At 63.1% G+C, this 26,795-nt stretch overlaps 1 protein-coding gene and 1 long non-coding RNA gene across 2 annotated transcripts in view; one reads left to right on the top strand and one right to left on the bottom strand.

The window, feature by feature from the left end:
* Positions 1–5,722: 5,722 nt before the first annotated feature.
* The window catches only part of SKI (SKI proto-oncogene), a gene marked incomplete at its 5' end in the record, with an annotated part of 63,771 nt that continues 42,698 nt past the window's right edge, over positions 5,723–26,795 (bottom strand). The window contains 6 exons of the mRNA XM_059376266.1: positions 5,723–5,955; positions 6,646–6,876; positions 7,752–8,053; positions 8,147–8,421; positions 8,957–9,072; positions 9,167–9,289. Of these exons, the coding sequence (XP_059232249.1) occupies positions 5,773–5,955; positions 6,646–6,876; positions 7,752–8,053; positions 8,147–8,421; positions 8,957–9,072; positions 9,167–9,289 (1,230 nt within the window). The remainder of the gene's footprint in view (positions 5,956–6,645; positions 6,877–7,751; positions 8,054–8,146; positions 8,422–8,956; positions 9,073–9,166; positions 9,290–26,795) is intronic.
* Positions 10,274–18,500, top strand: LOC132001519 (uncharacterized). The gene is made up of 3 exons (XR_009399634.1): positions 10,274–12,427; positions 17,032–17,159; positions 17,323–18,500. It is a non-coding gene; the product is annotated as an uncharacterized LOC132001519 (long non-coding RNA).

Genomic DNA, 26,795 nt, shown 5'->3' with positions numbered 1-26,795 from the left:
CCCGGCCAGCAGCGTGTGGGTGTGGGACCTTGGGATTCTCGGGAGCCCTCCAGCCTGTCCCTGCCTGGCCAGTGAGGGGGGGGGGTGGCCTCCGATGGGACAGGCAGAGAGGGAGGGGGTGTCGGTGGGGAGTGGAGGTAGGTCAGGCTCCAGGTTGGGCAAGCCAGGGAGGGGCCTGCTGGCCACAGCTGGGAGTGTGGGTGGGGTGGAGGTGGGGGACCACACTGAGTGCCGGGGCTGACCCCGCAGTCCTCTCTGGGGGCCCTGGGGAGGATGGGCCGCCCCAGCTGTTACTGTAAATGGGCAGGCGGCTTCCTCTTTCCATGGAGGGCGCGCCTGGCATCCGCCTCCCCAGATAAGGGTAAGAGTTCTTGGCCTGCGGTCAGACCCCTGACCACAGGGTGCTGGGTGGGGCCTGGGGGGCCAGACTGTGGCTCTGGGGCCAACAGACTGGAGGACGGGTGGAGATCCCAAGACACAGACGGGCAGGAATGGCTGAGTGCACAGGGGACCGGGGTGGGGCTGGGGCTGCTGGCGGTAGAGGAAGAAGTGAAAGCGGAGGGTGGGGGAGTGTCACAGGGCAGGCCAGAAACCAAGGACCTGGGTAGGCGCCCAGGAGCAGCCCCTCTGCCCCAGGCCCCCCGCATCCCCGGGGCCTCGGGCAGTGTGGAAAGCAGCACCATCCTCGGAGCAGCCCGCACCCGGAGCCCGGCTCAGGCCAGGGTTCCAGGCAAACGAGGCCCTGCGGCAGGACAGCCTCATGGGTCCCTGGGCAGCATGCCAGCGGCGTGGGCGGTCCTGAGCCAGGGGACCCAGAGGTGGGGCAAAGAGGCAGGGCGTGGCCAGGAATACTGGGAAGGGGGCTTTGACAGCAGACAGCCCCCATGTCCTGCACCAGGGTGCCCAGGGCCCCTGAAAGACTGATTTAGTTGCAAGAGAGGCCACAGGGGGAGGGACAAGGGAGGTGGACAGCAATAATCTCAAGCAGACCCCCCCCCCCACTCAGCACGGAGCCTGGACAGATGGACGTGGGTCTCCATCCCCCCCACCCATGAGGCCGTGACCTGAGCAAAAATCACAAATTGGACACTTCACAGACTGAGCCACCAGGGTGCCCCGACCCAGGGGCCTTTAAAGTTAAATTCATACCCAAAAGTGAACCCGGAGTTGGAGCCCCAGCCCCGGGAAGGTACTAGCTGGCGTCTGGGCTTCTGAGGCGGCCGCCAGCCCACCTCCAAGGCCCCGCATGGGCTGAGCACCACACTGGCCACGTGGTGCCCCCATGGCCTGCACTGGGCCCGCCACCCTGGGGAAGCCCCCTTCTCCAGCCCCTGCGGGCCTCCTGCCTTCCTCCGGGACGGCCTCTCCCCTCCCACCGCCTCATTCCTCCCACATTCGGGGCCTGGAGCAGCCCGCGGACCTCTGCCCTGGAGCCAGTGGGGAGCCCAGAGCCTGTGGGCCCTGAGCTGCGGCAGCAGGAGATGCTCTGCGGAAGGACAAGGCCTGGCACCAGCACAGGGACACCTGTGTGGCAGGCCCCAGGGAGGGGACATCAGTGGCTGCGTCGATACCCTGTGGGAATGGCAGGTCTGGACAAGTCCGGGAGGTCCCATGAGGACCTGCCGCCCATGCAGGTGGGCTTGGTTGTGAGGCCGAGAAAGGGGCAAGTGTTTGGCACTGGGCACAGGTAGGGCCTTGGCTGCCTGCCCCTGCGGCCCTCGGCTCCCACCCAGGGCCACTGGGGAGACCCCAGAGGACAGCGAGGAGCAGCCCTCCCCACAGCGCCACACGGTGGGCAGATGTCGTCATGGGGGGCCCACACCCTAGGTGTCCAGCCCTGCCCGGGAAGGGGGGCACTCAGATTCTGGCCGATGGTCCCATGGCTTCACGGTGGGGAGTCAGGCCAAGGTGACTCCCAGGTGATGGGGGGTTGGGCTCCGCTCTTGGGGCTGAGCCCCACTATGTAACCTTGCGGGCCACACCTACAGGCCAAGGACCCCAGGGCCCCATAAGCAGTAGGAGGGGGCAGGGGCCTGGGGCGTGTAAACCATCCGCCTTCCCTCAGCTCCCCAACCCAGGCTCTACCAGATCCTGGGTGGTCCCCCACGAGGGGCTGGGATCTTGGCCTTGGGGAGCCTGTGGACGACATGGAGGTTCTGCCTCCTGGTCCCCACTGTCCACGCTCCAGATCCGGTCTGGATAGGAGCCTGGAGCTCCGGCAGAGCGGGCTTCTCCAGGCTGCAGCTATCCAAAGCCCGGCGGGCTCGGTCCCCCTCCCTGGGACCCCCGAGGACTGCTGGGGCTGCGTGTGCAGTAGCCAGGGCTGGGCACTGGGGCTTCCCACCACCCAGTTCTCCAAGTGACCCCCGTATGACCTTGGAAGGGCTCCAGTGGAGCTGGGAATTGGGACACCGGCAGCCACAGGGTCCCGGGAGAGGTGGCAGCATAGGGTTCCCAGCACCCAGCACAGCCAGAGTCCCCAAGCTTCTCCCTCAGGCCAGCACGCTGGGGCCCAGGGCTCTCAGGGCCCCTGAGGGGAGCTGGCCATCTGCCCCGGAACAGGGTGGGGCGCGCGGCAGGCCTCCGGGCCCCCACACAGTCCCCTCCAGCTGATATCCGTGGGCCAGCCAGGTGGGACCTAGGCAGATAGACAGCACCCCAGCCAGGGCGCTGCCCACCCAAGCCCCATGTCACTCCGGATCGACGGAGACCGAAGGTCCGCACAGTCTGACAGGCAGACAGACACCCCCGCCCCCACCCTGGGCTCAGGCCCAGATGGTGACCCGGGCTGGGGGGAGGGTGCCCAAGCACGGCTGTCCGCGGCACACTCTCCAAGTCCTTTATTGTACAAGGTCATCTGTTGGGGGAGGGGCGCCAAGGGACTACGGCACACAGCGAAGTACATAAATAAGCAAGCTTTCTCTGTGTTCGTCTTCAATCAGGCATTTATAAACAAGAAAGCATACATTAATTACATAAAAATAGTTTTCGATAGTAGAGTAAGTCATCATGTCGTCATTAGCAGCAGCAGAGGGGACGCGGACAGCGGTGCGGACGCTCCTGGCGGGGAGAAAGGTAGAGCTGTGGGGTTTTTTTTTCCTTAATTGAAAAAAAATGTCGCTTGTGACTCCTGACTTAAAGCAAGAACAAGACGGCCGCTCGAGCCTGGTGGACGCGGTGGGTGGGCAGGGGAGCTGTTCTTCCTCAGTTAAAAACAACCCCGAAAACAAGACAACTACCAGGTAAGAAAAGAGTTTCTGAAAAAGGAACCACCGTACACGCATGTGATACAACAGTGTGGGAACAGTATTTACAGGGACCGTCTGTACACGGGCTAGTCCGTACGAAAAGCAGGATATTACGTGTGTGAGTTAGCTGCTCCAAAGATATGAATGTTATTGCTGTTGTTTTTCCCTTCGTTAAAAATCCTCTTTCAGCGCAGAAATAATGAGTGATTAAACTGAACACACAGTCATCCGGATAGCGGGCGGGTTACACACAGGGAGAGCCCACAGCCGACAGATAGCTCCCTTCTCCCTCTGCACAGAAACCAAACGGCAGCTGCGGCGACCAAAGCCGGGTCTCGGGCCGGGCCCCTCAGCCCAGCCCCCAGAGGATGGGAGTGGCCAGAACGCGCCGACACCCCCACCCCTGGACACCCTTCCACCCAGGGAGCTGCCCAAGAGGGCTCGAGCTGCTGGTGACCGGGGAGCCCGGGACAACCGGTCCCCACCACCCCCGGGCAGCCGTGGCGGGCCCAGCTCTTCCCGACCTTCCGGGACGAAGCTGGCACATGGGGGTGTGGACCCAGCAGAGAGACGGTGACCAGAGGCGGGCAGGGCGAGGGCGAGGGGAGGCGGGGCCCCAACAGAGGAGCTGTGAGAACTCCCCACCCTCCGGGACCCCCCCAAACTCCCAAACCTAAAAGTGAGCGGGAGGCCCCGGGCGGCAGGCCCCAGGGCCCTTTGATCTCTCTGGACTTTCCGACTTGGCACCAGAGCACAGCCAGCCAGAAGCACAGGGCACACGCGCTTAGAGCTCTGCCCTGCCGAAATCACGCAGTTTCCCTTGAAGAAACGACTGAAAACACACAACTCTGGAAAAACAAGGCTGAGCACGGCACTGTGAGTGTGGCATAGCACAAGCAGCCCCTTCTGGGGCCGGTAATAATGCCCATGGACGGGTGCACACACGGCAGAGCGCTACCATCCCATGCATACAGATCTCATAACTGCAAAATAAACAAAGCAAAAAGCAAAAAAAAAAAAAAAAACAAAAAAACCCCAAACCAACGCTGCATATATATGATGTCCCTTTTGCATTGCACTTTAGAAGGGGGGTCCAGCAGCACCTGCGCCCCTCCCCCCCAGTAAACCACGGGCGGGAACCCTGCAGATGACCCGGTCACCAAGCCTCTGCTCGTCGCAGCGGCGGGCGGCGCCAGTCTTGGCCGGCGGTCTGGTCTCCACCTCCGTCTGCGCTCACAGCTGCCTCGGCGTTAGAACGGGGTCAAGCGAGGAATTCTGGTAAGATCTTTCTCGTGTACATAAATACCGTAATTTCGGGATGGGTAAGCCGCCTCTCGTCCACTGGGAGATCATTTTTCAAGCTTGGGCATAAAAAACCTTATACAATTTCCATGAACAGCTGAGAGTAAACGAGATTATTTGGAATAAATGCAAGGAACTTATTCTGATAGTGGCAGATTCAGTCCTATTGAAGACAAGGATCTCGGGGGTAAAAAGACAAGTCAGGGTTTGCTGTACAAGATGCTGGAAGGCACAGAACTACCCCCCGAAGTTCAGTTTTTGCATTTTCGTTTTGTGATTCCCTTGTTCAACCAAGCACCAGAGGGGGTTTCTAAACACTCGAGCACTTAGAATGTGCACTGCTCTATAAACGGGTTCGCGATATTTGAAAAGTAAAAACCTCAGTTAACTGGGGAATAAAAAGAGCAGGGAAGGGTTTGACAAAGTGCAGTTCCGAATATACGTTTAAATGAACAAACAAACAAACAAAAAAAATAGTGAAGTAATGCTGTTTTGTTCCAACGCTGCAGCCTCAGTCCGACGCAACAGGAGTGGCCCGGGGAGGGCAGCCGAGGCGGCGCGGGCCTGGCACTGCCCCACCCCCACCCCCACCCCGTGCCGCCGGGCCGCTGGGCCGCAGCAGGAGGTGGCAGCCCGGCTCGCGGCGCCCTCCCTGCTCCTCCCAGCGGCAGCACAGGAAGCCTGGGTCCTCGTCGCTGAAAAAATAGACTCTGGAGAAAACCCTCCCTGTCCCTGTCCCGGGCCGCCGGCCGGGCTGCGATGGCTTGTAGGGGCGGGGCAGGGCGGGACGGCCGTGCCCGGCTCCCTTAGCAGGTCCTCGCATGGCGTCACGTGTTGCTGGGGCTTTTAAAAGTTAGTCATTAAAAAACCTGTTGATTTTTGAGTATCAAGTCTTCTTACTGGTTTTAAATAGCTTATAACAAAAATGTAAATGGTCGAACGTCCCGGCAAGCGCAGGGCCGCTGCCGGCGCCGACTGCGCCCGGCGGCCGCGAACCCCGCCGCGCACGTGAACTTGGCCAGTAGAAAATTCTGCAGTGGACTCCAAAAGTGTGTGGTTCCAAACACTCGCTTGGTTATAGGCACAGTAAGACGTTGTGCTGTGTGGCCGCGGGGCGGGCCCACCGGCGCGCAGAGCCCCGAGCCCCGGGCCGGCGCGGGCCGCCCGCCCGCCCACCCGCTCCCTGCGGCGCCCGCCCCGCGGCGGCAGACGGTGGGGTCCGCTAGGGCTCGGGCTCGGCCGTGCTCTCCGCGGCCTCGGGGCGGGGCCGGGGCCACAGCTGCTCGCGCAGCTCCTTCACCACCTTCTCCAGGTGCTCCCGCGCCTCGCGCTCCCGCAGCAGGTCGGCGCGCAGCTGCTCGCGGTCCGCCTCCGCCTGCTGCAGCTTCACCTGCAGGTCCTCGATCTGAAAGGGACGGGGGGGCGTCAGCGGCCCCGCCTCCCGCCCCCGCCCCCCGCCCGGCCCCCTTCCTGCGTGGGAGATGCAGTCCGCAAGGGAGGCGGGGACAGGGGCCGGCCGGACAGCATGACCCGAGGGCAGACGCAGCACACAGACACCACCCCCCACCACCTCCCCCTCCCCGGCGGATGGGCAACGACCCGAACCCTAAGAGCTGCGGCCCGGACTCCTGCCGGCCAGGACAGCCGGTCAGGCGGCGCAGAGACCCTCGGAGGTGCCCAGGGTGGACAGCCCACAGCCCCGGCCCCCGCCCCAGGACCAAAGAGTTGGGGCTGCCTGGGGGCCCCCTGCACCCCTGGGGCCGGCTCGGAGCCGACTCCTCAAGCAAAATCCCCCAGGAAGGGCCCGGCCTGGAAGGAAGGAGCCCCAAGGAGCTCCCACACGGTGGCCCCGACAGGCCAGAGGACCGCCTCTCCGTGGAGGACCAACGCCGGCAGCCCAGGGAAGGGCCCCCCTGGCCTCCTGGGCCGGCAGCGGGTCCCGCGGGTGCCCAGAGAGCGCCGGCCGCTTCCCGCCCGGGGCCCGGGCGCCGCTCCGCAGCGGCAGCCGACGGGGGCGCGCTGGGGCCTCGCCGCCGCCGGGCCCTGCCTCCTGGGTGGCGCCCCCGACACCCGCCCCGAGGCCCCCCGCCCGTACCTGGGCCGAGTACTTGGCGCGCAGGCGGCCGGCCTCACAGCCCTTGTCGCACACCCGCACCTGGCGCGCCTGCTCCAGCTCCCGCTTGAGGCGCAGGCGGGACTCGTTGGCCTCCCGCATCTTCTTCTCGTTCTCCGCGCGCAGGCGCTCGATCTCCTTCCGCAGGTTGCGCTTGGCCTCCGTGGCCTCCCGCAGCTTCTCCTTCTTGGCCACGCGCAGAAACTCCAGCTCCTGGAGAGCGAGCGGCACACACCGTGGGCCGGGGGCGGGGGCGGGCCGTCCCCTTGCTGCCCCGGCCCTCCCGGCCCCACGGGGTCCCAGCGCACCCCAGCCTGCGGTCTGAGCAGACAGCTGCGGCGGGCAAGCTTCCGCCGGGGTCCCACGGCCGCAGGGGTCCCTCCAGGCGGGGCCGGGGCCCCCGATGCACAGCGGCGCTCCCCGGCGTGGGCAGGTGCACTCACGCCCCCACCCGGAACCAGGGAGAAGGCGTTCTGGGTGAGTGCCTGACAGACACATCTGAAATCTGGGGCTCTCAGGACCACACGGCTGAGTCGCGTGTGCGAGGAGCCCCTGGGCGAAGCTGCCAGACGCCAGCCGTTCAGCTGTGAACTCAGCGGGCGCGCGCGCAGGGGGGCGGGGGGGGGGGGGGGGGGGGGCTCCTGCAGGGCCAAAGAGCCCGAGGGTGAAGGCCTGCCCTCCCCAAGCCATGAGCTCTGCGGAGAATGGGCACAGAGGACACGACAACATAATGACCTGGGGGCCGGGTGCTACCGAGGTGGGAGGCAGAGGCAGATGCGAGCGGGGCCCAGACCCCCTCGGCCTGCAGTCCCCACCGCACCGTGGGGTCAGCTCGGAGCCAGCGTGTGTGCACAGGCTGTGCGCTTGTGCCCGAACCGGAGCCACCTGGTCCGGCCCTCACGCTTGCCAGAGCAACCTGCCGCATCCGACTCCGACAGCCCGCGTGTGCACGAGGGACCCCGGGGGCTGCAGCCCAGGAGGTGTACCAGTCCTTGGCACACCAGGGCGTGGGGCTCCTGCTGGAGAGCAGCGGGCCTGTGCTGCCCCAGAGGGACAGGCCGGCAGCGGGCGCAGGGGCGCAGCCTCACCTGGTGGAGGCCGCGCTTGGCCTGCAGGGCAGCGCTCAGCTTCTCCTCCTGCTTCACCCGCATCTTCACCACCTCGTGCAGGAACTTCTCTTTGGCTTCCTTGGTGTCCAGGCCGCCCTCCAGGGCCTGCCGCAGGTGCTCCAACTCGGCCTCCAGGCCGCCGCTCGTGGGGTCGGCAGGGGCCACAGCCTCAGGGGCAGCAGGGGCGGCGGGTGGGGCGTGCACGCCGGGGGAGCTCAGGTCCTTGGCGGAGCTGGATGAGGTAAGGGACGGGGACGAGAGCGAGGACAGGGAGGAGGTGACTGCGGAAACACAGATGGAAGCCGAGGTCACCAGGGTGCTCGGCACGTGGCCGTGCGGCGCTGCGCCCGGGGCAGGCAGGGACCCCGACTCACACGCACATTCCTCCCTGCTGTCCACTTCCACCTCGGCCTCCGAGTCCTTGTCATCCTCTGGGGCGGCCACAGCCACGGGCGCCGGCGTCTCTGGGGCTCCAGGGGTGTCCACGGTCAGCTTCCGCTTCCGTGGCTGGAGGCAGGTGGCCAGAGGCTCAGGGGCCCGGGAGACAACAGCGGTGCACGGTGGGCTGCTCACGACCTTCTGCTGAGCCGGTGGGGCCAGGGCCACGTTGGGGGCCACACCCGTTTCGAAGCTCTTGTAGGAGTAAAAGCTGCGGGGTATGGGGGGGCATTGGGGCCACAGGCATCTGCTCCCCACCCCGAGTCCCCCATCCCACCATGGCCTGCATGCGAAAGCTCCTTATGGGACCCGCCCCCGGAGGGTGCGAAGGAGGAGATGCAAGCCAGTGGCTGTAGCCCAACCCTGTCTAAGACCAGCACGGTGGTGACTGCCTGTGGCCCCCCTCCCAGACTGCTTCCAGGCCCACGTGGCCCCATGTGCAGGCACTCACAGCAGGCCCGCAGGAGCAGAGAGCCTCTGGGCCAGCACAAGGCGGCTTGTGGGTGGGAACAAACACAGCAGCATCCCGGGCTCTCCATTCCCCCTGCACTGAGCCACCGAAGGAACACCCACAAGGGGGGGAAACCCGTCCGGAGACACACAGAGCAACAGCCTTTCTTGGATCTTGTCCACTTTGAGAATGACCTTAGGTGGCTCCTGGCCCAGCAGGTGCTTACAGACACCCAGGTGGCAGAGCCCAAGCCCAGCCCGTGTCCTCGCTGCCTGCTGGCACAGAGGGCACTCACCTGTCACGGATCAGGGCCGGGAGGTGCGGGGAGAGCTCTTTGTCACTTGTGGACACCGCTGGGGACCAGGGTCGGAAAGCGGAGAGGCGCTGGCGAGGGTGAACACAGCCAAGGCTCTGCAGGAAGAGAGGCACCGGGCGTCAGGGGTCATCAGAGGCCGGGCTGCGGACCCCGCGGCACCTTCCGTCCTCCGTCCCTGCCCCGCGCCACCTTGCTGGAGGAGCTGGCCAGGGGCCGCAGCCAGCCCGACTGTTTGTCCTTCTCAGAAGATGTGGGGAGTTGGGCGGAGGCGTCATCTGTCTTCCGGATGGAGGCTGGGGGCTCGGAAGAGACCTGTGAGAGACAGGAAAGTTGTCGTTGGTGCCTCTAGCTCTGGCCAGGGTCTCCCAGCCAGCAGACTCGACCGTGCACAAGGCGTGAACAGTGACGTGCAGACCCGGACCCCAGCAAGGGACAAGTTGCATCCCCGCGTGCCCTGTGGGGCTGCCACGCTGGGACCTCACCCCACAGCTGCAGAAGGCTCAGGGGAGGGCGCCCAGGCTGAGCTCCGGGCAGGACCTCGAGGGGACGGTGCTCCCTCCCCACCACGGCCTTGTCTGCGCACTGCCGACCTGGTGCCCACACAGCTGACAGGAGCCTCAGACTCTGGCCTCTTGCTGCAGTCCTGCCTGGATGCGGAGGGAGGAGCCCGGCAGGCAGGCTCACTGGCCGAGTGTGGGGCCTTCCATTGGGGAGGGTCACCCAGGGCCCCAGAGTTCTGGGTTCTACCAAGCAGAACAGACAACTTGCTGTCAGCCGGAGGGGCCGTCTGGCAAGACCCCAGGAGAAAGGTGGGGCAACCCTCCAGCGCGTGCCCACGGCTTCAGGACCGAGGCCACGCTCATTTTCTCCTCATGCCTCGCAAAGCTGCCTCCAGCCTCCCAGGGGCACCAGGTTATGCGTCTGCCGGATGCGGTGGCCAGAGGGGCTTCCAGCACCGGTGTCAGGATGACACACGCCCCCATCCTGATGGCGCAGGATCCCAAGGGGGACGGGGCCTCTGCCTGAAAAAACGGAGCCGTCTGTGGAAGACAGACAGTGCCCACACCCAGGGCAGCTGCGCCGGGGCCACACGCAGCCAGCATGCAGCCACCCGCCCGGGGCCAGGGGCCAACATGACAACGCGCTGTCGCAGGTCTAAATTCAGGAGAGAGCAGAACTGGGGGGCGTTCTGCTGGCCATCGGGGAGCCTTGGAGGGGAGAAGCGCTCCTCCCCACTAAGGGCTCCTTCAGAACACTTAGAGAAGACACTGTGTCACAAACCTGGCCGTTGGGGGGACACGGGCTTCCCGGGAGGGGGAAGAGGGCAGGGAGGCAAGTGGCCCATGGAGATGCCCTGCTTACCAGGGCCATCGTCACCAAATACCAGGGACAAAGGACTGGCGGGACCCTGGCCAGAGGGCCAAACCCAGCCCCTCACGCTCCTGTAATGCACGCATGTCCACGGGGCCCCCACCATCTGGCAGCCCTGCTCGGGGGACAAACACGTAGGGCGAGGGGGACTCCGGGGACAGAGGCAGCCTCGGGCCCCAGGGAGGAAATACTAGGACCTCGGACCCTGTGCAGGGACGCACTGGCCTTTGTCCTCAGAGAGAAGCAGCTGCCTGAGGCCGGTGGCCCGAGGCCTACGCCACGCTCTGGGGAGGTGCTCCCAAGCGGAGCCCACAGACGGCTGTGGACGGTCTGCTCAGACACAAAACAATCATTCAGGAAATAAAGACCCATTTGTTGGTGCTTTTTAGGGGAAAGAGCCGCGGTGACGTCTGTCTGTGCGGCTTGGACACCTCCTGCCGCCTGCGAGCGGGTGGCCGGGCGGGCGACGGGTGGAGCTTCCTGTTGGAGCAGATAGGAGGCAGGAGGAGAGGAAACAAGCCTAGTTCTCACCGAGAGAAAAGCCACAGGCTTGGCACCGGCGCCCGCAGGTTCTAGAAGCCTCAGGGAGACTCCTGTGGGGTGCATACGACTCGGACCATAGGGCCACCCCCCGCCCCGCACCCACAGGCCACAGCCCCATCTGTCCGCAGGAGGAGTGAGGCAGGCGGGGCTGGGCTCCCACTCAGGGGCCTGGCCTGCGAGCACCAAGCCTGGGACATCTGGAGAAAGGGCCTGAGCCTCCCCCGCCCCACCCACCCCCAAGCTTGTCAACCCTAGGATGGGGACGGGTCTTCAGGCAGGAAAAACCCCAAGAGCAGGACCTTCCATGAACATGAGAGCAGCAGGAAGGGGCCAGAAGGGAGCCTCGCCAGGACAGAGACACTGGCCCTGAGGGAGGGCTGCTGCCGCCTCTCCCCTGAGAGCGACCTAGAGCCCCGGCAGCCTGTGCTTCTCCAGGCCTGGAAGGCCGCCATCCCCGGCAGGCCCACGTGAGCCCCCGCAACGGCCCACGGCATCCCCACTCCACAAGAGGTCAGCGAGCAGGTAAGGACAGTCACTTCTGGTTCCTGACCCTTCTCAAGGCCTCCAAGCCGGATCACGGGGGCCCACAACCCTCACAGAGGGAGCAGGCTTCTGGGCCTGGGGCCTCAGCTGGGGCACCGAGACTGGCCAGCCCACTCCCCGGAGCCTCGGGCTGAGCCTGCAGAGGGTCCCGCAGAGCGTGGACAGGCTCCCGCGGCCGGCCACGGCACTGCCCGCGGACGCCTGCCCACAGGACTCCGGGCAGAGCACTGCCCCACACGGGGCCGAGAGCACGTGCCAGGACACCCAAGTGTGCCCCCACGCAGCACACACGCAGCCACCAGGACCCCGGCCTTCCACGGAGCAGCCACTCGGCTGGGCGCGGCGGCCGACGTGCCCGTTGCCCTGCTCTGCGAGGCACCCAGGTGCCCACAGACAGGTGAACGGACAGAGAAGACGGGGTCTGCACGCAGGAGAACGTCAGAAAGAACGAAATGCTGCCACTTACACCAGCGTGCACGGAACCAGCGGTGTCGCACTAAGTGACGTCAGTCAGAGAAAGACAATGACCCTCTAATCTCACCCACACCGGAATCTAAGAAACCAAAGAGAGGATCACGGGGAAGGGAGGGAAAAATAGAACCAGATGAAAGCAGACAGGGGGACTCTTCACTCTCGGGAAACAGGGCTGCTGGAGGGCGGGGCGGGGCGGCTGGGGATGGGCCGGCCGGGAATGAGCCCTGGGAGCCACGCGGGCTGATGCTGACCTCCGCCTCGAGCCACGCGGGCTGATGCATCACTGACCTCCGCCTCTGAGACCAATAATGCGCTGCATGTTAAATAACTGAATTTAAATTAAAAAACACAACCTAACAAAACAAAACAAAACAAAACCCGCGGCCGGGAGCTGAAGGGAGCCGGGAGAGGGAAGTCACGGTTTAATGGCTACAGAGTTTCAGTTGGACAGACGGCGGGAAGCAAGGCTGCAGGTTCGGACCCGGCGCGGCCGCAGTGCACCCTGCAGTGTTTGAGATGGTAAGTGTTACCTTGTCTATGTTTTGCCACGATTTTTAAAACAAATGCGGTTTTCAAAAGAAAAAAAAGAGCTGTCGGGAGAGCACGCAGGCAGGCACCGGGACCCTCCCGCAGCCATGTGCGCCTCACAGAAGAGAGGACGCCCCGCATGGGTTCCGCACACCCTGCCCAGGGGCCTCTGTAGGTTTACGAGGATTTGGGGGCATGACCTCACAGTGACTTGACTATGTCCCTTCTGTCGGGCTGGGCTGCAGGGTCCCTTCTGTCAGAGGCTCCAGCAGGCGCAGGGCGGTGCTGGGGCAGCGCAGGGTGAGGCCGGGCAGACGACAGGGTGAGCAGCCACCAGGAGCTGCGGCAGCTTCTGGCATCAGCCCCGGGCCCTCATGCTCACAAACGCCGTATTTCATTCCACGCCTGAGCCCCAAACGCACAGAAGGACAGCATCTGCCAAGGCCCAGAAGCAGGGCAGGGCAGAAGGAGGGCTCCGGGCTCCGAGACCAGCGGCCCTTGGATTTCTGAGCCCCTTCCCCCACACTCTGCTGAGAACCCCACGTTCCAGCAGCAGGGCAGCAGGCCTGGGTGTGGGCCCTGACCTGGCATCTGGGAGCCCCTAGACGCAAGACTCCTGTGAGAGAGGCCACTGGCAGTACCCCACGTTTTCTCAGGGAATGAGCTCATTACCACCTGCCTCCCAAGACTGGCCTGGGGTGAACCCAGGATCGCTCCCCAGGGCCTGCCCTGCCCCTTTCCTGTGCACCACCCCGGACATCTTCGAAGAGAAAGAACAACTGTACATGGGGGACAGAGCGGAGGGAGAGAAGACGTTCCAGATGCTGCCGGCACCGGCCTGAAGCCCAAGAGCACAGCCGCTGTCCGTGCGGTGCTCTGGCCGCCACAGCAGATACAACCCTTGGCTCGGGGACCAATTCTGCGGGGACACCGGCGGTGCAGAGGGCCAGCTCCCACCCATCTGCCAGGACAGCCAGAGGCCAGCGGGGCACAGCCATGTGCCACACACCCAAACGGCCCAGGGTAGGGACAGCCAACCACGATGACAGACCGCACCCACAGAGCCCAGGTCAAGAGAGCAAGGCCGGGCCAGTGCGCGTGAACGGACGTGCCAGGCCCCCGTGTGCACACAGAGCCAGCGCTACCAGGGCTGCGGCGCCAGAACCAAGCTCATGCGGGCGGTACGAGCCCTGAGCTGTTGACCCGCAGGAGAAAGGCGTCCCTCTTTGTCGGTCAGAATCAAGTCACCTTCTCCACCCAGGTCCACGGACCCCAAACTTTACCTACGCGCACTTGGGGGATATGGGGCCTTCGGCTGAGGATCGGACTGTGACAGTCCGAAGACTCTGCCTGTCAGGAGAACCAGGGCCACAGATGCTGAGAATCAGACCCGCGGCCCCGGTGTGCACACAGGGAGCCAGTGTCCAACAACAAACACGGCTGTGGAGGGCCGGCCAGCAGCCTCAGCACGCCTCCGGCTCCCTCTACCTTCTCTGAGACGCCCCCAGCGGGTCCTTCTCTCCCCATGCCCTGTCTGGACATCGCTGGCATGTGGTGCCCGGCTAGGGCACACTCGGAGCTCAGCTGTGTGGGTCGCTCTCAGCCACAAAGGCCACAGGCACCCGAGAGTGCACGTACCACCACCCCCTCCGCCCCGCCCGGAGCAGATGGGAACTATGTTGGTTTTGTTCTCCTAGTCCACTAAGGTGCCCCACCCACTCTGGCCCCTGGACCAGGGCCAAGGACGCACACTGCCCCCGGTGCCACATGGCGGGGCCACATCCACCGCCACCCAAGTCCCTCTGACCCAACAGCGCTGGGCACCGAGGACGAAGGAACAAGAGAGTATGTCTGCCCAGCAGACACCTGGGCGCTGAATGTGGAGTGCGGACCTGGGCAGAAGACCAGCCTCCTCACTGTGGCCAGCCACGGCGCGGACGTCCGTGTGCCCAGAGCTTCAGATCCCCACCCACAGCTGATAAAGCCGGGGGCGGGGCGGGGGGGGGCATCACGCCAGAGGAAAAGACTCCCGGGTCCCAGAGCCTGCAGCAGCTGAGCTGGAGCTGGGAACCAGGGAGGCATCGGGCAGCGATCCACCTCCTCCCGCAACAGCAGGCCCAGGCGAGGGTCAGGAAGAGCCCCTGTGGCGAGAAGGCCTCCCGGGTGGCGTGAGCTCAAGCAGCAGTGACCTGGTCTGGGTGGGCCCTCAGGCCCGGGCACAAGCTGACGACAACAGTCACAGGCCTTAGCCGAATGCCAGGGCAGAGAACAGCAGCAAGAACCACTCGAGGCGCTCTTCTGCCCGCTCTTGTGCCGGTGGTCTGGGGCTGAATTCTGGTCAGTTCCTCGGGGATCAGGAAAGAGAATTTGGAGGTCACAGGTGGGACAAAGAGCTGAATCCCAGGAACCCCAGCTCACTGAAGGCCAGACCTCTGCCAAGGGTCCCAGGTGGACAAAGGACCAATGCCCAAACCCAGGAGAGGCTCCCCAGGGCTCAGGAGCACACGCGTCCCTTTCAGACGCCACGGTGGGGATGGACTTAGCAGATCCCGTAACCATGCGGGGCTCTGGACCACACCCAGACGGTGTGTGGCTCGCAGCTCAGCAGGCGTGGCCACGGGTGATCCCAAACAGGCTGAGCCTGGTCTATAGGTCTCCACTGACCACTGACCACAGGCTGACCACTCGGTGCTCGGGGGGGCCGAGCCTGGCAGGGCCCCTCCTTGCTGTGGCCTCAGCCCCAGTCCCTCACAGGCCCATGAAGGGAAGCCACAGAGAGACCGCCCCGGACAGTGGGAGCAGACCCCACCACTGTGTCCGCTGGGGGCTCCCAAGGCAGGGGCAGTCCCTCTGGACAGGGCCCAGTGGCTGGCCCTCCCTCAGTCTCGGCTCTCCACACTGTGCTCACCAACCCAGCTGTTAATGCCTAGTTACTAATTAATTACTAATTAGATGCCAAACAACAGGTCCTAGACCAAAGCCCCTTTCCCTCTCACCGCCGGTGCGGCGCTGATGGTCCCCGCTTCGAACCCCCCCGACACAGGGGTCTGAGCCAAACTTTACAGAGAGAGTTTGTATACCCCAAATCAAAACAAAACACCGCCCCACACCAGCCTCCACCCCCGCCCAGTGTCCCCCGAGGGGTCCTGCTGTCCTGGAGCAGTAAGGGGCCCGGCCCCACCCCTGCGGCCTTCACATGCTCTTGGTCTCAGGAGATTCCAGCACCTCCTACAAGATCTGGGTCAGCCACGTGGCTTCATCCAAGACACCAGCTGGTTGGCGCTGGAGGGATCCCTAGTCTGTCACCCTAAGGGGAGGAGGGCTGAGGGGCTCCCCGGAGCCCTGTAAGGCCACGGTCACGCTCCCAGCAGTGTATTTGGGTCAGGGAGGCCACCTCAGCCCCAGACAGAGAAGCAGCATCTGCACCTGGGCCAGGAGGCCCCGCCTTGGGGGTGGAGCTTCCTGGCCACACACCTACAGGGAGGGTCGTCCCAGGCAGCCAGGGGGGCTGCGGGCACCCTCAAGGGCCCATGGTGCTGGCAGGCAGGGCTCTGCACGGAGATGGCAGAGGGTCCCCAGAAACAAGGCCTAGACACCAAGGAGGCCGCAGCCAGATGGTGGAAAAGGCAGCCTCGGAAAAGGAGGCCTCGGCACACGCCCAGTGCCACGGCGGGTCGGGGGGACTCCCGCTTGCTTTCTTACTTCTCAGCACACACAGGGCCCCTTCCGTGGGCGGGAGCAGAGCACACCAGAAGGAGCACAAACCCATTCCCAAGACGCAGCTGCCTGGCCTGCAGGCGGCCTGACACTGAGGCCGACTGCTCAGACCCCAAACGGCCTCCCTGGTAACGAGGCCCAGCGCAAGAGTCCGATGACAGAGCACCTGGCGAAGTGGCTGCCCGGCCAACACACGTCTCACCTCTGCCCAGGCCACCGCCACAGCCACATCAGAGGTGCCACATCTCGGCCGAGGAATGAAGGTGAAGCCTCACCCAACGAGGCACCTCATCCCGCTCCAGAGCAACTCAGCTCGCGGAGCACAGCATGGTGGCCCGCACCGGTCACCGGGTAAGGACAGCACTGGCGTCCGTCCCCGCAGGACCTGGCGTGTGCGCAAACAGGGCTGGCTGCGGAGCCCCGGCGGGCGGCACGGCTATGTCCAGGGCAGACGCCCGTCAGGAAGGCAGGTACCGGGAGGCTCGCCAGCCCCTCGAGAACAGTGGCCCCCATTCTGCACACCTGAACAGCACAGAGCAGGCACACAAGTTCCAAGACAGTAGCCTGAGAGGCCATGTCCCAACCTCCTGGGTACGCCAAGGGCCCCCCACCCCGGGGAGCTCACACCAAGCTGGGGGTACGTGCTCTACCGCAGAGCCCCACTGCCCCAGCCTGCCAAGGCCGCACCGCGCTGTCCGCCAGCCCTCCCGGCACTGAACCACGTTCATCGACGCGGTCAGCCCAGCAGTCGAGACGGTTCTGTGCTAGGAGCCAGGGAGAGTGTTTCATCAAACACCCAGAGCTGTTGCGACGTCAGGGCAAGGACTTCTGTGAAATGGCCGGGCTGAGTGAGGAGACGGCACCTGTGTGTTCCGCAGAGGCTGAAGCCTGGGCGTGAGGTCACTGGCCCCTGCGTGCACTAGCGACCTCCTCCAGGAGGCCAACAGGACAGACCAGCGCTGCCGGAGGAGTGGGATCACCCACGCACACCTACATTCTTCACATGGTAAGAACGGCCACCGGGAGAGCCACAGCCTGTGCAGACCCTCCCGAGGGCCAGGAGTCCCAGGCAAACGTGGCCGAGGGTGGTGGGAGATCCTGTGGGGGGGCCAGCCCCTCTCCGAGCCCCTTCTCCGGTGCTGCTCCCACCCCTGGCTTGTTTCCCCCAGGGCCGGAGAGTGGCTGCGTGAAGGGAGACGGCCCCAGCCTCACGTGCCGCGAGGACCGGCTCTGGGGCGGGGAGGGCCCTCAGGCCTGCTGGGGCAAAGACTGCTGGCAGGCGCCTTCCCTACCGACGCGTGCTTCCTTACGCTGTTGCCAAGCAAACGCGAACACGGTGTCCGCAGGGCTGCGGCCGCCACTGCCCACGGGCTTCCCGCGTAACCACGGCCACCACCGCCACCCCAGCCACCACCGCCAAGCGCCAACACGAGCAGCGCCGGTAGAGAGGATGCGGCAAGTCCAAGTCGGGGTTTTCCTGCGGGTCGGAGGGTGCCGCCGCGGCACCGAGACAACCACGGGCCGGGAGGAACGTGTAGATGCGGCGTCAGCTGGGGGACCTGCGTCGCACAAGCCAACACACCCCTGCTATGACGGGGCGCGAGGGGCCCACAGCTCCCCAGAGGCCACGCCCCCAGCAGCAGGGAAACGCACCTCAAAACCACCGCCAGAGACCACTTCACACCCACCGGGATGGCTGTGATCCGACAAGAATCACACAAGCACCCTGGACGGAGGCGGGGCGGGGGGGGCGGCGGACGCGACAGGACCTCAAGCCTGTGGGCGGGGCCGGGACCAGCAGCGGCGGGGAAGGGGCCAGCTCCTCAGTCAGGACCTGGGAAAACTGAGAAGAGGGTCCCAGACACGTGCACAGTTGACCCCCGAACAACGCAGGGCTGAGGGACACCAGCCCCCTCCATGGGGTCCCCAGACGTGACTAACAGCCGGTGCTGACCACAGGCCTGGCCCATCCCACAGGTAGCCGATCGACACACATTTTGCGTGTCATGTGTCGTACACATCATCCTCCCGCGATGAAGTAAGCTACAGAAAACAAAGTGTTACCAAGAGAATAAAAAGAAAGAGAAATACGTTTGCAGGACTGGCTGTCCGTGCCACAGCAGACACGGGTCTGCTTACAGGACGAGCGGCCCCTCAGTGCACACCGACGTCCTCTATGCGTGCGCTAGGACACACTGGCCAGGTCGCACGTGCTTCCTACAGGAAGTATTTACGGGGTAACAGGCCTCCACACAGATCACCAAGCAGCGACAGGGCTGCCTCCTGGCCCCCTCGCCCCTCCGCTAACACAGGGGCCATCACAAAGCTCTCAGGCCTGCAGGATCGAGTCACCGTCATAACGTGGCACTGGAAACTTCGCAAACCACGGACCTCTGATCACAGGCCTATACCCACTTCCTGCAGTTTCTCCAGTTTTAAGAGGCCAATCGTAGCATAATGATTTGAAAGCGAAGTTATAAAATCAGGAAAGCAAGCCGCCAGGGCCTCCAGCGGGACCCAGGCACGTACCTGCACCACCAGGCAGCCCCTCGCAGAGGGCGCCGCCACTGAACACCACGTGGCTCCCTCGGGGCGTCAGGTTTCACACACAAAACCCGGAGCGCCGGGCCCCTGTCAAAGGTCAGGGAATGTTCCAGTCTGGCCCCATCCCGGACCACGGGATGCCCTGGTCTAAGCTGCGGGGTGAGTGGCCGTGAGGACTCCACAACGGGCGGGGACTGGCCTGGCCCAGACCCCGGCCTGCTCCCACTGCGCCAGGACCTGGTGCCAAGACACTGACCAGAAGCGCAGGGTGGGGGACTGAGCCACCCGGAGTGCAGGCAGCCCTCGGGAGGAGAGGACAGTGCGAGGGGCAGCGGGCTCAGAGGAGACGGGGGGAAACGGGCTCCCAGCAGCCGCTCCGTGCCAGGAAAGGGACAGGCATCCTACGTCCGCTCTGGGCAAGGCCCCAGTTCCCAGCTGGGCAGCCCGGGCCATTCCAGGCTGACGCCGAGGCTCTGGCCAAGGCTGGAGTGGGGGTAGCCGTGTGTACATCCAGGGGCTCAGGGCAGGGGGGCATCTGTGTGTTTCCTGAGGCCCACCTGGTCCCCACCTCCCAAAGTCCTATGGTCCAGTGTCCTGGGCAGTGGCTCTTTCAACCTGGCGCCAGCTCACAGATGGGGGCACACAGGGCTGCTGGATGGCCGCCGCATACCGCGTGGGGCCTGGGCCAACGTGCCCACGCCCCTGCACCGACCTGAGATCCCAACTCTCAAGCTGTGGGGTCAGCATCCGGGCCCCTCCCTGCCCTCACCAATACCCATGCTCTGACACTCCCTTGCCCGGTCCCTGACCCTGGCTTCCCGGAGACCCAGATCCCTGGGGCTGGCACCTAGGGGGACCTGGGTGGGGGGGGGGGGGAGGTGTCCCCATCACTGTCTTATGAACCACTGAGAAGACAAAGCAGCCCCTGCCCAGCAGGAGGACCAGCCTGTGCCCCCACAGACTGAGGCCTTGGAAAGACAAGCGGCAGAAGTTCTCGCAAATCAGCAACACTGTGTCTGAGCACAAGAGAGTGCTTTCAGCTGGGGGAGATGCCCCAGGAAAACCACATCTAGGGGTCTGAAGACATGCGTCCAATTTCCGAACTTAGAGACTCAACTAAGCAGTTCTTCCTCATGGTTTGGCAGAGTCTAACAGAATCCAACCACTAAGTGATATGTCCAAGTTAGAAGCTCACTGCAGGTTTAGAATAGGGGCAGGCAGGACCCAGCATTTAGGCTGCTCACAGGTTCCAGGCGACCAGGGACCTTTGGTCACATCATCCTCCCTGAGACGGCCATGGCCTGGGGGAGTGAACCTGTGGGTCTCATCCCCCAGAGCAAAGACGGCAGGCTTAAGTCTGGGACTCTGCAGAGCGCACAGGGAAGGGCCAGCAGCCGTGCTGGGGTGCTGGGCATCTCTCTGTGACCCTCGAAGAGAGGGCCCCACAGTCCAAGTGTTCATGTTATAATTCCACTCCATCGAGTGGGTCGGCAGGAAACGACTAAGACCACAAATTCAGAGATGAAAACGTTTTCCAGAAATGTCATCAGGCCTTCAAAGCAGCCTACCCTGTGATGCTGTCAGGCCTGATTTCTGAAGAACAGGTAGGGGTGGGGGGTGCCTGCCACGTCTGCTGCTCACCCCATGGTGCCAGACCTCCTCCTCCACAACCACTGCAAATGTCAGAGGAGACGCTCCAACATCCCCCCAAAAGCTGAGCTCAAGGGCCCAAGGCCAAAGCTGAGAAAAACCACGTGACAGGCCCGCCATGCTGACCCAGGGAGGCCCGCCATGACCACCAGGGGTCAAGGACCCCTGCGCCCCACCCCAGGGACACAGGGACCGTGTAACCACGGGACCCCATGGACCTCCATGAGCCCCAAGTGGAAGCTGAGAGGAGCAGAGTCTGGGGGCCGCACCATACGACCCCCCAGGCCCTGCGCGCAGGCCGCGGGCTGGGCCGCACAGCCTCATCCACAGAGCAACGGGTAGAAATGCTAGAACAGACCGAGCTCAAAATGAGTAAACATATACAGAAAAAAATGTGAGAAAAGAATAAGACATCAAAAAAGATCACACAGATTGGAAAAAAAGCAGAACTTTCCAGAATAAAAGCAGTTCTCAGGGAAATTATTCCAACGCAGTGCAGAGGAAGACGAGACGGACCCATGAGAGAGGGTAACAGACGCGCAAGAGCAGAGGAGGCATTCCAGAAGGAGAGCGCAGGGAGATGGGCCAAGAGCCTTCTGGATTTGGTGAGAGGCAAGCCTTCAGGTTTCAGAGATGAGGCCGAGGAGGGACCGGAACGGCAGCTTGACCTTTCAGGTGCCAGGTCGACGCCATCATGCCATGCGGCCCGCACGGACACATTCGAGTGTGCGCCCTGTTTCTCGGCCACGAATCCTCAGCTTCAGTGTCAGACGGAGCAAATCCGCACCGACGTGGAGCCCGCAGCAGGCGCTGGGCCTGAGAGCTCCAGAAGGTTGGTCCCACACGGGCAGCAGGGGCTTCCGTCCTGCCAGCCCTGACCGGGTCTGCACGTCCTTGAGCACAAGGATGCGGGACCATGTGGGTGAGCAGAGCCCAGGCGGCTTGAACACCGCCCCCTCCCCCAGCTGTGTGCATGCTAGGCCCCGGCCACGGCCGCTCCGGGGGCAGAGGCCGCTCCCGGGGCAGGGAGTCCGGGCAGAGGCCCGGCAGCAAGGCACAAACGGCGTCCTCATCCCCATCCAGACTGCGAGTCTGTGCGGCTCCAGCAGGGGCAGGGACTCCAGTCCCGAGTGTCTCTCTAACTGGGGATGCTAGGTGCTTGGTGCCGGAGTCCAACTGTCTCCTACAAGTAAACTCGAAACCCCCATCTCAAAGCCACCCTAAACCAGCCCAAGACCTGCATTACGGACCATTCCTGAAGATTTTACAGTTCTAGAAACCGCACAGCTATTTTTATAAGTACCATTAATATTTTCCACAGGATAATTCATGTTTCATATTATGCTTAAATTAACCTATTTCTGATTACTGTGGTTCAGAGGAAGCAGATTAAATTTGCAAGACAACTCCAAACCCCAAAATGAAGTGAAAATAGCAATTTTAAAGATCCACCTTAATCTTTAAAACATTTAAGTAGGCCATCCTTTCAGTTACTTGCACACTGTTGAGAGGAAGTCGAGTCTCCTCGGAGGACAGCCCGTCAGGGACTGCGGGGTCTCGTGCCCCCTTGCCCAAGAATCAGACCTCATGACAGGGCAGCAATGCTCCCAAGCCAGGGCCCGGACACTCTCGGCTCCAGGTAGCACCTTCCCTCCCCCAGGACCTCCAGACCTGGGCCAACCCAGGCCTGAACACCACGGCGGCAGGACACTTTGGGCTCGAGCTCCCAGAAGAAGGCCCCTGGGGCTGGAGGCACCACTGGGCGCAGAGATCCCCTACCCTCCCGTTGGTCGAAACACAAAGAAGCCCTCGCAAACGCAGAGGCTGGGAGGGAGAGGGCGGGGTGGGGCGGCCCCCCGACCCCCACCCTTCTGCAGACTCACAAACATGACTCCTGTGGCCCCGCCACCCTCACGAGGGGAGGGAGAGGCTCACCTCCACTGGGCCGGGGGGTCTGGGGCCCCGATCAGAGGGTCCACTGGACCCAAGACTGAGAGCGGGTTTCGATGCAGACACTGGATGTCTGCTCTGACCCTGTCCCATGGACTCGCCAGCAGCCCTCCGGATACCACGGTGTCCTGTGCCCCTGTAAAACCTCATTTTAGCATCAGGAAATGTGTGGGAAGTCCCCAAAGGGACACGGTGAGGTGGACCAGGATCTTCCCCTTCCTCGACAGTCACCAGAAAGTAACTGCGAAAAGCATGACAACAACGAAACAGAACCCCAAGGACAATGAAGCTGTTTTGAAAGTCGGTGGGACTCTTGTGTTCTGGAGAAGTGGGAACAGAAGGTTCCTGGGTGCCTGGCTCTCACGGCTCACCCCAGCCCCAGCCAGAGACGACAGCCGCGCCTTCCGCCCGACCGGTGTCAGAGCCACCGCTGCGCAGGAGCGAGGGCCACTGTGGTTCCACTCCGGACAGCTGGCCGGCCGAGGACCGGACAGCAGGCCCTCACCCCACGAAGTCCCCTCTGAAAGGACAGCCACCCCTCCTCCCCCACAAGCCTCCACACAGAGAACCGGCAACTGACCGGTGATGCTCCTGCAGACGCCGCAGCCAACCATGATACCTGTTGCCCCGGGCCAGGCTCCCCCTCTGACGCACAAGCAAGAGCCTGGAGTTTCCGCTCATCTCGAGCAGAAATACACGGCGCACGGCCCTCAGAGCGAGGCACCAGGCAGTGGCCACCAGGCAGCGGCCACCTGCTTCCCACCCCCGACCCCTGCCACCCTCTGCCCTCAGGAGGTGCCCGGCTCCTGCGGTGCCAGCCTCCTCCCCACTCTATAGGGTCTCCAGTGCCTCCCACATGGACAGAGCCTGCCCGCCTGTCCCAGTGACCACCTGCCCTTCGGGAATCTATACACCCTGCTGACGACGGGGACCCCAGGAAGCCCCTCAGCTGCCCTGCTCGCACCTCCAGGTCCCTCCCACAGACCCCATCCCCTGACCTTGTGCTCAGAATAAGGACCAGGACCGGAGCTCGTGTGCTCTCACATGTGCGCGTGCGTGTGCGTGTGACCGGTCGCCTGTCAGAGGTGGCAGGCCTCAGAGAGAAGGCACCGGGTGAGGGAACTTTGGAAGTCGATATGGGGTGTGGGGTGACATGGTCTGAAACGAGAGGAGTCCTGTCAGCTCTGCCTCAACCCCAGGGGCCCAGGGGGCCTTTCACTAAGGAAAGTGTCCAGAGAAACTTCTTCTGTACCACAGATCCAGTGGGGACGGCAGGGGCGGGGTCGCGGGTGGCCCTGGGAAGAGAGACCTGCCCACTCCCCTCCCAGAACACGGGCCCAGATGCCGGCCCTGCGGGGAGTCACACCACAGGCCTCCAGGACCGGGGCCTCCTGCCTCTGGCCGCCTTCCAGTAAAAGGCCTTCTCACTCCTTGAAACTCCCCGTCCGCCGCCAGCCCCACGTCTGGGACGCGGGTGCAGCCCCGGAGCCTTGGCCAGGGGCACAGCAGGGGCGTTCCGGCTCAGAGGAAGGAACCAGCAGGCAGACAGGACCACGAGAGGCAGCAGAGCTCTGTGCAGCATCCTACCCCCGGGGACACTGACCCCACACAAGGCTTGTGTCACCGGCCACACACCTCTCTGGGTGCCGCCACACCCCATCACCCTTTCCTGAAGGAGGAGCAGCTGGGACCAGAGAGCCGCAAGCCCAAGCCTGCCGCGCCTCCTTGCAAAGAAGCCTCCCATCCGCTCAGCCCCTCTTCCCACGCACAAAGGCTCCAGGCCCAGCGCCCCCCATGAATGATGCATAACAGCTCAGCTGTGACAGCACCGCGGGAGGGCCGGCGTGGGGGCCCAGGAGGGGGAGGAGGAGGAGGAAGAGAAGCCTGGCGGCTGGCATCCCGGAGGAGGCGGCCGAGGAACCCCAGTGCGGCAGGGCCACCGGCGTCCACGTGTGTGTGACAGAGGTGCTCAGGGTGCCTGGAGTCTGGGGGAACCTGAAGGACCAAGAGCTCCAAACTCGAGCCCCCCGGGTCCCCGAGACCCCATCAAAGCCCAGAAGAGTGGCTGCTGGCCCCAGCGATGGTGGGGAAGGCCCCTCGGGGGGAGCTGGAAGACCCACAGGGCCCAGCCCCACGCCTTCCGCTCTGAGCACCCTGGGAGGTGCACAAGGGCAACGGCGGCCTTTGGGCTCGCCCCAGCCGGACCTCCACCTCAGGCAATCCACCCGACAGAGCCACCAAGAACGGAGGTTTCCAAAAAGGTAGCGGGAGAGAGGGGTGAGGCATCTCCGCTGCTCTCAGCTGGCCCCCCAAGGAGGAGGCCGGCAGCCCACACGCCCGCAGGCCAGAGGCCTGTCCTGAAGCCGGCCGTGCGCAGCAGACCCAGCATCCCACCCCGAGGCGGGGCCTGCGGGCACAGAGCCAGGCTGCCCACACTGGGACATTCCCGTTCCTCCCAGGCCAGGGAACTCTTCCTGCAAAGGACCAACACTTTCCAGTCTTCAAAATCGAAATAAAAATATCCCCAAGCGGCGTCCATTCGTGAGAGGACACGCAATCTGTCTCCACACAGAACAGGAAAGCGTGCCAGGCCCCCCAGAGCCTAAGACTCGCACGAGGAGCTGAGAAACCCCTGTAGGCCATCTGAGCCCCGAGGCTGGGAAAGGGGGTGTGAGGAGCCCTGCCTTCTGGGCGCTCGCAAGCTGGGCCTCAGCTCACTGACTTTTTCATCTAAAAGGAAGATACTCCCCAGGCTGGCTCCGTGGGTGTGCCGTGTGTGCACCAGGTTCAATGCTCTGCTGTCGCCGTCCCAGAATGCTTGATCATCTCATCTTCGAGAAACCGTTCCTTGTAAGTGACGCTGAAGGACTATGGGGCGCGCACGAAGCCAGAGACTCGAGGAAGGTCAAGGGGAGGAGGGAGACCCCCGAGCCGGCCGGGTGCCCCCACCCCAGGAGGCCAGGGCTCCCCTGCACACAGCCAGGGCCCAGGGCCCGACCGGAGCGCTCTGCCCAGCTGAACGTGTGCGGCGACAGGGGCACCACCGTGCTCAGCCGTCAGCCTGCTCCCCGCCCCCCACCGGGAGGGACTGGCAGAGTGCTCGCGTCTGCGCGTCACAGGAAGTGACCGAGAACAGCCGAGTCAGCTCTGTGCTGTGTTTCCACTGTTCCGGGTAAGGAGGAAACACAGACGCGTGTTGGAGGCACAAAACGCAAACTGTGTGACTCCAGTGACCCTGCATCCGAACTCGAGGCTCCTGCGTTTGCTCGATATAGACATGAACAGGACAATCTGGGGCAGGAACTTAAATTTTCTATTTTTTCTTACTCAAAATGCCATTATATAGCAATAAGAACCATCATGACAAGTCGAAGGGCCGCGAGAAGAGAAACATCTGCGTTTCAGCGGCTGCCGACTTTCCTCCTGCCTCCCAGACCCAGGGCCCGGCACATGCCTCGACCTCCGCCACGGCCACACGTGGTCCCGGAGGAACCTGGGCAAAAGCTTCCCAGAGAGGACAGACTCCGGCTGACCTGCGGCACCTGTGAGTGCCCCCTGAGAGACCTCCCAGTCCAGAGCCTCGCAGCCGGACGGCCCCTCGCACCAGATGGGGCGACCCTGGAAGGCCATTTTCTAACCTGAGAACAAGATCTTTCGAAGGAAGAGTCTTAAGCCCACGTGTTGGCACCTGCAAATGCACGGAAAACCAGCTGATGTCAGAGAAGACGGAAATCACAGGAGAGAGGGCTCAGCCAGGCCAAGCCACAGCGCCCAGGGAGCAGGGGCCACACCCAGCCACCCGGCCCAGCTGGGCTCCCCCAAGGCCGAGTTTCCGGAACACCGCTCCCTACCATCTCCGAATGGGAGCCCGAGCCCAATACGCTCATCAGACTGCCCAAGATCCGACAATACTCTGGTAGGTCCACAAAGAAATAATACTGTGGGGCGCCTGGGTGGCTCAGTGGTTTAAGCCGCTGCCTTCGGCTCAGGTCATGATCTCAGGGTCCTGGGATCGGGTCCCGCATCGGGCTCTCTGCTCGGCAGGGAGCCTGCTTCCTCCTCTCTCTCTCTGCCTGTCTCTCCATCTACTTGTGATTTCTCTCTGTCAAATAAATAAATAAAATCTTAAAAAAAAAAAAAAAAAAAGAAAAGAATAGGAACTCAGTTTGATGAAAATCAGATTTATCATATGTGCAATCTTAAACATTGAATAGATAAAATATTAGCTTATTTGACTAAGAAGCCAAAGTAGAATAAAAATGTATGTTTATATTACATTTAATGTCGATAACACTGAAGATATACCTGTTTCATTAAATCAATAATATTAAGTTAGTCTTATTTACCAGAGATTACCCAAATTATGTAAACCTGAAAAACAGTTGAGTTGATTCTTCTATTTCTGGGAGTTTGGGGAAGATTTAATTTATTTAAGTGCTTATTTTTCTTTAAGCCAATTAGATAAAGCTAGAACTACTTCAAGGGATTTTTTTTTTTT

Source organism: Mustela nigripes, chromosome 14 (genome assembly GCF_022355385.1).
Source record: "Mustela nigripes isolate SB6536 chromosome 14, MUSNIG.SB6536, whole genome shotgun sequence".
Lineage (NCBI taxonomy): Eukaryota > Metazoa > Chordata > Mammalia > Carnivora > Mustelidae > Mustela > Mustela nigripes.
This window is presented reverse-complemented; position numbering and strand designations above follow the sequence as displayed.